This window comes from Salmo salar, chromosome ssa27, assembly GCF_905237065.1.
Source record: "Salmo salar chromosome ssa27, Ssal_v3.1, whole genome shotgun sequence".
Lineage (NCBI taxonomy): Eukaryota > Metazoa > Chordata > Actinopteri > Salmoniformes > Salmonidae > Salmo > Salmo salar.
This window is the reverse complement of record NC_059468.1, coordinates 23989585-24000000: the sequence shown is the minus strand read 5'-3', so window position 1 is coordinate 24000000 and position 10416 is coordinate 23989585. Positions and strand designations below refer to the sequence as shown.

General features: G+C 43.8%; 1 protein-coding gene across 1 annotated transcript in view; it reads right to left on the bottom strand.

The window, feature by feature from the left end:
• susd5 (sushi domain containing 5) overlaps positions 1-6067 on the bottom strand; it is a 29902-nt gene extending 23835 nt beyond the window's left edge. The window contains exons 1-2 of the mRNA XM_045709661.1: positions 5638-6067; positions 3568-3745 (exon numbers count right to left, since the gene is read on the bottom strand). Of these exons, the coding sequence (XP_045565617.1) occupies positions 3568-3745; positions 5638-5731 (272 nt within the window). The 5' untranslated portion in view covers positions 5732-6067. The remainder of the gene's footprint in view (positions 1-3567; positions 3746-5637) is intronic.
• Between the last annotated feature and the right edge of the window lie 4349 nt (positions 6068-10416).

Genomic DNA, 10416 nt, shown 5'->3' with positions numbered 1-10416 from the left:
CATACAGTCCATACACCTCGTCCATACATCTCGTCCATACATCTAGTTCATAATACAGTCATACATCTAGTCCATACATACAGTCCATACATCTAGTCCATACATCTAGTCCATACATACAGTCCATACATACAGTCCATAGATCTAGTCCATTCATCTAGTCCATACATACAGTCCATACATAAAGTCCGTACATACAGTCCATACATCTAGTCCATACATACAGTCTGTACATACAGTCCATACATCTAGTCCACACATACAGTCCATAAATCTAGTCCATAAATCTAGTAAATACATCTTGTCTATACATCTAGTCCATACATACAGTCTATACATCTAGTCTGTACGTACAGTCCATACATCTAGTCCATCCATCCAGTCCATACACCTAGTCCATACATACGGTCCATACATCTAGTCCGTACACCTAGTCCATACATACAGTCTATACATCTAGTCCATACATGTAGTCCATACATACAGTCTATACATCTAGTCCATACATACAGTCCGTACATCTAGTCCATACATCTAGTCCATACATCTAGTCCATACATACAGTCCATACATACAGTCCATACATCTAGTCCATTCATCTAGTCCATACATACAGTCCATACATATAGTCCGTACATACAGTCCATACATCTAGTCCATACATACAGTCTGTACATACAGTCCATACATCTAGTCCATACATGTAGTCCATACATAGAGTCCATACATCTAGCCCATACACCTAGTCCATACATACAGTCCATACATCTAGTCCATACATACAGTCTATACATTCAGTCCATACGTACAGTCCATACATCTAGTCCATACATGTAGTCCATACATAGAGTCCATACATCTAGCCCATACACCTAGTCCATACATACAGTCCATACATCTAGTCCATACATACAGTCCATACATCTAGTCCATACATTCAGTCTATACATCTAGTCCACACGTACAGTCCACACATCTAGTTCATACATACAGTCCATACATCTAGTCCATACATCTAGTCTATACGTACAGTCCATACATCTAGTCCATACATCTAGTCCATACATGTAGTCCATACATAGAGTCCATACATCTAGCCCATACACCTAGTCCATACATACAGTCCATACATCTAGTCCATACATACAGTCCATACATCTAGTCCATACATACAGTCTATACATCTAGTCCATATGTACAGTCCACACATCTAGTTCATACATACAGTCCATACATCTAGTCCATACATCTAGTCTATACGTACAGTCCATACATCTAGTCCATACATGTAGTCCATACATAGAGTCCATACATCTAGTCCATACACCTAGTCCATACATACAGTCCATACATCGTGTCCATACATACAGTCCATACATACAGTCTATACATCTAGTCCATACATCTAGTCCATACATGTAGTCCATACACCTAGTCCATACATACAGTCCATACATCGTGTCCATACATACAGTCCATACATCTAGTCCATACACCTAGTCCATACATACAGTCTATACATACAGTCCATACATACAGTCCATACATACAGTCCATACATACAGTCCATACACCTAGTCCATACATACAGTCTATACATGTAGTCCATACATGTAGTCCATACATACAGTCCATACATCTAGTCCATACATCTAGTCCATACATACAGTCCATACATCTAGTCCATACACCTAGTCCATACATTCAGTCCATACATCTAGTCCATACATCTAGTCCATACATCTAGTCCATACATCTGAGTGGTAGGCTACATTACATGATAACCTGTACTGTACACTAGAGCTGGGTGGATATATGACATCACACAATGTAAGGGACAGTACATGAGTACTCACACATGCAAGTACATAGGCACACACACAAACAAACACACACTTGAATTAGTCTCTCAAGACAGGGTGTTTCCCTTTTTGATATAAAGAAAATGTATCAAATTGTTTCCTACCTGCCTAGCTCTGTTGATAACTAGCCTTAGTCCATAGTCTATATCCAAGTATATAGTCTGGTGTAAAGCGCTGTATTGGTGTGTTAGTGAGGAAAATGGTGGATAACAGTCAGTTCACTCAGGGGGAGAGAGGGATGAGAGAGAGAGGGAGAGGGAGAGGAGGAATAGGAGATTAATCCACATAAAGATGAAGAGAGAGATAGATGAGTGATAGATGATTGATAAGCTGTGAAACCTAGGAAGAGGGTGTGAACTGGTCAACACAGAGAGATAGAAAGAGCGAGAGAGAATTAGACCCAACCAAATCATGAGAAAACAATAAGAGAATTACTTGACTCATTGGATAGAATTTACAAAAAAACTGAGCAAACTAGAATGCTATTTGATGCTAAACAGAGAGTACACAGTGGCAGAATACCGGACCATTGTGACTGAACCAAAATTAAGGAAATCTTTGACTACGTACAGACTCATTGAGCATAGCCTTGCTATTGAGAAAGGCCGCCAAAGGCAGACCTGGCTCTCAAGAGAAGACAGGCTATGTGCACACTGCCCACAAAATGAGGTGGAAACTGAGCTGCACTTCCTAACCTCCTGCCAAATGCATGACCATATTAGAGACACATATTTCCCTCAGATTACACAGACCCACAAAGAATACGAAAACAAATCCAATTTTGATAAACTCCCATATCTACTGGGTGAAATACCACAGTGTGCCATCACAGCAGCAATATTTGTGACCTGTTGCCACAAGAAAAGGGCAACCAGTGAAGAACAAACACCATTGTAAATACAACCCATATTTATGTTTATTTATTTTCCTTTTTGTATTTTAACTACTTGCACATCATTAAAACACTGTATATAGACATAATATGACATTTGACATGTCTTTATTCTTTTGGAACTTTTGTGAGTGTAATGTTTACTGTTAATTTTGTATTGTTTATTTCACTTTTGTTTATTATCTATTTCACTTGCTTTGGCAATGCAAACATATGTTTCCCATGCCGATAAAGCCCCTTAAATTGAAATTGAATTGAGAGAGAGAGAGAGAGAGAGAGAGAGAGAGAGAGAGAAAGAGAGAGACGTCTAGAGACGTCTTTCTCTCTCTCTCTCTCTCTCTCTCCCTCTCTCTCTCTCTCTCTCTCTCTCTCTAGACGTCTCTCTCCCTCTCTCTCTCTCTAGACATCTCTCTCTCTCTCTCTCTCTCTCTCTCTCTCTCTCTCTCTCTCTCTCTCTCTCTCTCTCTCTCTCTCTCCCTCTCTCTCTCTCTCCCTCTCTCTGGGAGCTGTGTGTCATGTTGCTGTGGAGATAAATGTGTAAATGGAGGTGGCTGTCAGCATGACACCCTGGCTCAGAATTCCCTCCCCCTCTAAAGAACAGAGGAGGCTTTCTCTGCCCTCCCTCCTTCTCTCTCCTTCTTTCCCCTGAATCTTTCTCCTCCGTCGCTTTTTCTTCTCTAAACGTGTGTCGTGTTTCACACACACAACTGTTTAGCCCAACATGCAGCACACATACATATCTAACACGGCCTGACAGTCCGGATACAGGCCACACCCAGACCCACCTAAAACATGTCAGTGTGTGTGTCTTACCCCACGCTGCCCTCGTCCAGCCATCCTCGTGTGCAGGCAGAGAAGGAACACTCCACCACGGCGTGACGCAGCTCCTCGGCTGACGCCAGCCGGGCATCATGGGAAGCACACGCATGTTCCGCCTCAGCCAATCCCCCGGAGTCAGACGTGTTTCTCTGGTCCAATAAGAACACACGACCTGGGGAAAGAACACCTTTACAACAGGAACACAGCAGATACCATGGTAACACTGTCTTTAAAGGTCATTTATGGACTGTTAATCAGTGTAGGAGGTAACGCCAAGCGTTACGTAATCAGATTACTTGTAGAGTAACGTGTTCATTATATTTCAGAATCATATCTCTACCAGGCACCTGTTTCCATGATCGGATCTCAAATTGTTTCGTAATTTAGTCTATAGAAATGTATAAAGGCCACACCTCCGATCTTTGCCATTGATCGATTCTGTGATAGAATAGCCCATAGAGGGCTTTCCGGTTTAGTGGCAAGTGTGCCCTCTATACATCTCTATGGGTCTGTGTAAGTGTGGTCTATAACCAGAACTGGCTGCTTGAGAAAAAGATTTTGAATGAAAAGATAGGAAATCTGTAAGATTACAATATATATGACTAATTAAGCAGCGCATATGATAGCGTAGCACTTGTAGACTAGCAAAGGAAAGCATCACCACAGATGAAAGTAGAAACTAGTGATCAAACCTGAGTTAGTAAGTAGACTATCTTCGTTAGACCACACAGGCTAGCATTGCTCCTTCCGACAGATTATTATTTTATCCCATGAAAGTAACACAAAGCAATATAACTAGTGTTATAAACTGGGTGGTTCGCGCCCTGAATGCTGATTGGCTGACAGCCGTGGTATATCAGACCGTATACCACGGGTATGACAAAACATTTATTTTTACTGCTCTAATTACGTTGGTAACCAGTTTATAATTGCAATAAGGCAACTCAGGGGTTTGTGATATATGGCCAATATACCACGGCTAAGGGCTGTGTCCAGGCACTCCGCGTTGCGTCGTACATAAAACAGCCCTTAGCCATGGTATATTGGCCATATACCACACCTCCTCGGGCCTTATTGCTTAAATATTATGTGTTACTTTCCACACAAAGTAATATTGTAAAGTAACTTTTATTAATTTTGTTCCCCCATCAAGATCTCTCCAAACTAAAGACTGAACATAACTACAGTACAGATTCAGGATCAGCTTATCTGATTCCATTCCATTGGGAGGAAAACAGCAGGGCTGATCTTGGATCATACTGTACTATATCAGCAGCATATTAGGATCAGTGCCCCCTAGTGACATTATGGACAATAGAAGGAGGATTCGCTATACACACCCTGCAGTGGTCATCCCTACACAGACCATCATCATCATCAACAGCTTCACTATGACAGTTAGGCTATGTTCAGATTTCAAAGAAATGTCATAGTTAAATAAATAGGGCTACTTTGGCATGACACACAAAACATATCAAATAAACTTTACAACTAAAACGTCTTGCGACTTTTTCATTTCATAGAGAAATCTTTACATCTTTACATCATTACATTTCATCTTTTAGAATTCATAAGGCCAAAGAAAGCTGTGTGTGTCTGTACGAGCGAGCGCAGATAGACACACAAATCCTTCATATTTCACTGCAGAGAAGAGAGAGAGAGAGAGAAAGCGAGAGAGAGAGAAACGGGAGAGAGAGAAACGAGAGAGAGAGAAACTGACTGCCAGCTCAACACCAAGTCAGAATCCTGTTCACAAATGTTTATCAAAGTAGCGTTCATGCGCAACAGGCTACCATACTAATAAGCTTTTGGTAGCGGCACTGTTCAATTTTATGCCCCAGTTTTACTTTGAAAACCAGGTTGGAATAGTAGAATATGTTTCTGAATGTTGGTTGAAAAGTTTATTCTTGACCCAAAGTCCCAACCTTAAAGGTAGAGGTTCCACTCCCTCTCTGCTTTCCAGTTGGGCGCAAGACCCCAGATGTTGACAGCTCCGCGCCACAGGTAACCACCCGACACCGTTACAATAGGACAGGGTGTCACAATTTATGTACAAAAACTTACCGTCAGCGTGAACGACAGAAACCACCGTTAGCCAAACCAAGTATCCAAACATGGACAAGGAAACCAGGTTTCGGTCAATGCGGCGTGCCATCATTCTCTGCGTGCTCCGATTCAGGTTTTCACCGTTGTTTAAAAAAAATCCAAAGTTTAATGGAAATAAATCTCCTTTGGTGAGTTTGTGAAGCAGGAGAGAGCAGCGGTCCAGTTATTTCCCTCCCGGTGACAGACACAGACTGAGAGTCTGGAGGTGAACTTGTTGACGCAAAACGGTAAAACGGAAAGGAACGGGACGGTTGGTTCGGTTTATCTCCCCAAATAGTGCCTTCGCGAGCAAATAGAGCACCGGCGCGAAAACTCGCGTGTCCCTGTCAGTAAATACGTCACGGCTCCCAACCTGAAGGCTGGGCAGTGGCGCGAACTGAGCAACACCAACGGTCAAGGTTTGAGCAACAGCAACGGTCAAGCAAGCCGGCTGTGCGTCTTTACGCACGAATAGAGAGAGAGGGGGAGGAGGAGGAGAAAAACGTTTCTCAGAGGGGGGTGTCTGGTGTGCGTGTCGCGAGGCTATTTGGCATATTTTTTTAATGATTCCATCCTCAAACACTCATGCCCAAAAGTGTGCATGTTTTTGTCCCCACATCCTTAGGAAAACCGTTATTTAACGCTCACCGATAGCCTAACTGTTTTTATATGTTGGCATATAGGCATACTTGTCTTTATATTGACCCGTTTTATATCTACAACTTGAAGAAGTAGCTGCAGTATGCCTACACCGTTATGTTATGATGTGGGGAAATAGTAACCATGACACTGGCCATGTTTTCTCCACCACTGATATCCTCTGGCACTCTGGCACTGTTATAATGGAGGTCCCAGCTCTGGGCCCAGAGCTGTGTGTGTGTGTGTGTCCACTTTTACTGTGAGATAAAGATGGACGGCCATTTCCCTGAGAGACCAGCACCCTGCACCCAGAGCATTGTCATGGTCTGGGTGGGCATGGAGATAACAAACACAAGCACACAGTCCCATACAAGCACAAATACTTGTAAAGTTTAAGAAGTACCTAGAATCAAATACCCTGAGCCTAACAGAATGCCTCTAAGCCATACAGAGTGCTGTGAATAGGGGTTTGATATGAGATGGGGTTGTATTCCCCAGTGAAGAGTTTGGGTGTGGGCTGATAATTATATAATTTCTACCAGATTTGAACCTGTTTGTAATGACATTAATTCAACCAGATTTCAACCTGTTTGTAATGACATTATTTCAACTAGAGTTAAATCTTCGCTAATTAAGTTATTTCAACCAGATTGAAAATGTATAAAAATGATGTCTTTAATAGCTCTGGTCTCTCTCTACCAGCTCTCACAGTCACACGTCAGACATTTTGAAGGCTAAGGGTAAGTTCAGGTATTAACTCCAAATTCTTAAGGTTCAGCATTAACTCTGAATGGTTAAGGTAAAGGTTAAGGTTTGGGATAGACTTTAAACAAAAATATCAAAACAACTTGCGATTTCTGAATTCGAACATGCAACCATTGGAATCAGAGGCAGATGTTGAGGGTGGGCTGAGGTCTCTCCTGTTCTCTCTCCACACCTGAAGAAAACTGATCTTACTGCTCCCTAGGCGGGAGAAGAAAGAGAGGGGAGAGGAGGGTAGACAAATATCTCAGACATTTCAGAGGCAGATGCTTACGTCCATCCTCCATCCCTGTCCACAACTCCCATCCCTGTCCACAACTCCCATCCCTGTCCACAACTCCCATCCCTGTCCACAACTCCCATCCCTGTCCACAACTCCCATCCCTGTCCACAACTCCCATCCCTGTCCACAACTCCCATGCCTGTCCACAACTCCCATCCCCGTCCACAACTCCCATCCCTGTCCACAACTCCCATGCCCGTCCACAACTCCCATCCCTGTCCACAACTCCCATCCCTGTCCACAACTCCCATCCCTGTCCACAACTCCCATGCCTGTCCACAACTCCCATCCCCGTCCACAACTCGCAAAATGCAAACTCCTTCCGTTTGAGTTATGTTATAATGTTATAATCCCATCCCTGTCCACAACTCCCATCCCAGTCCACAACTCCCATCCCCGTCCACAACTCTCCACTGTCCACAACTCCCATCCCCGTCCACAACTCCCATCCTTGTCCACGACTCCCATCCCCGTCCACAACTCCCATCCCCGTCCACAACTCCCATCCTTGTCCACGACTCCCATCCCCGTCCACAACTCCCAAAATGCAAACTCCTTCCATTTGAGTTATGTTATAATGTTATAATCCCATCCCTGTCCACAACTCCCATCCCCGTCCACAACTCTCATCCCTGTCCATAACTCCCATCCCCGTCCACAACTCCCATCCCCGTCCACAACTCCCATCCCCGTCCACAACTCCCATCCCCGTCCACAACTCCCATCCCCATACACAACTCCCAAAATGAAAACTCCTTCCGTTTGAGTTATGTTATAATGTTATAATCCCATCCCTGTCCACAACTCCAATCCCCGTCCACAACTCCCATCCTCGTCCACAACTCCCAAAATGCAAACACCTTCCGTTTGAGTTATGTTATAATGTTATAATCCCATCCCTGTCCACAACTCCCATCCCCGTCCACAACTCCCATCCCCGTCCACAACTCCCATCCCCGTCCACAACTCCCATCCCCGTCCACAACTCCCATCCCCGTCCACAACTCCCTAGCAAAATCAAAACTTACTAGAAGGTAACAGTGCTCACTGTTGCCCCTAGTGGCCAGTTTCCACTTCATCGCCCGATGTCCTCAGACATGGATGGATGTTGAGTACTGACTTGTATCATGGGTGACCTGGCTGCCCTCTCTACCTCTCCTGCTGTGAGGAGAATGAGAGGCAGGGAAGGAGGGAGGGGAAGGAGGGGAGGGAGGGAGGGAGGGTTGAGGTCTCTCCTGTTCTCTCTCCACACCTGAAGAAAACTGATCTTGCCCCTCCCTAGGGGGGAGAAGAGAGGGGTGGGGGAGTAGGGAAGACAAATCTCTCTGAAATTTCTCATTGTCCTGAGAAATCACACCTATTCATCTCTCTCTCCCTCTCCCAGTTTCTTGTCCTTTCTCGTCCTCTCCCACACAATGTGGAGAGAAGGGAGGAGGTTAGTAAAACTTGTTACATTAAAATGTATTCCCTCCTGTCTCTCCAGTCAAATTCAAGTTTCTTTCTCTCTTCCCTTTCTCTCTTGTCCTCTCTGATAACTGTTTCTGTGCTATTCCCCACTTTTTCTCTTACTCTCGCCCTCTCCATCTTTCTCTTCCGTTCTATCTCTCTTTCACGCGTTTTCTGTTTGCCACCCATGGGACATTCTCTGAGGTCAGAGGTTAGATGAAGTGGGAGATAGGGAGGGAGTGGGAGAGAAGATTTACCACACTCAGAGTGGGACCCTCTGACACACACCTGGGCTATTTATGGAGAAATAAAGTGTTTGATGGAAAAGAGAAGGATGAGTGAGAGGTAGCATGGAGGAGAGAGACAATGATTCACACCTGTTATTTGACAAAAAGAGAGAGGGAGGGAGAGAAGGGGGAGGGAGAATGAGATGAGTGAGAAATAACAGGGAGTAGAGAGACAATGATTCACACCTGGGCTATCTGACAGAGGAGGGTGAGAATTATATTGCAAGTGTCCAGGGGCCAATACAGGACTGTTCCTATACCACAGCTATGTATATTAAACTCTCTCATTCACACACATGTACATACATGTACACACATGGATGACTGATGTGTGTTTCCTACAGTGGACAGAGAAAGACTCCATCATAGTGCTGTAATTCTGTGTGTGTGTGTGTGTGTGTGTGTGTGTGTGTGTGTGTGTGTGTGTGTGTGTGTGTGTGTGTGTGTGTGTGTGAGAACAAGCCACACAATACCTCTCTCCAAACTTTAGATTTATACTCTAAGAAAAACCAACACATTTGCAAATATATAAAATATAAGGTCCTTGTTCTAAATGAGAGGAGTCACTCAGACTACCAGAAGATATTCTACACCAGGCTGCTAGGTTGGCCAGGATTGGAGGAGAAGAGTTCTATTTAAAGAATTCTGTTAATTAATTTGACTTTTACTGAGACATTCTTAATTATCATGGAATGCAGAGAGTGGACCAGAGCATACACCTGTATACGTGAACAGTGAACACACACACACACACACACACACACACACACACACACACACACACACACACACACACACACACACACACACACACACACACACACACACACACACACACACACACACACACTGTCCCTATCAGTCCATCCATAGTGATAACCCTTCCTCCATGTTTGAGGGTGTGACTGTCATACACTAGCAACGAGGCAGAGGGACTGGTGTGCTTGTGTCGGCTGGAGTCACTCCTAGAATAATACACACAGTGCAATTACTGCTGCCTATTAGGCCGCCCAAGATGTCACAGTGCTTAGAAAGTAGACCACAGTAAAGTAATAGTTTGTCGCAGTGTAAGTGCTCCCTCTAGTGAAGCTTTAGGAACAAGTGCCCAGTTTAATGCTTTTGTATGAGATATTCAACTCCCTCTTACATCCACCTTCAACCGTTTGACATAGCAATTATAATAATCGTTGCTGTATACTCCTCATCCAAAGTCATCAAGTCTCATTCGATTAAATACATTAGGCATACTATGCATGTAAATATGATGGGATAAAATCAGGTATTAAATGATATGGAATTCCCTCGAATGTGTGTTTTTGTGTAAACGAGACTAGACGAAAG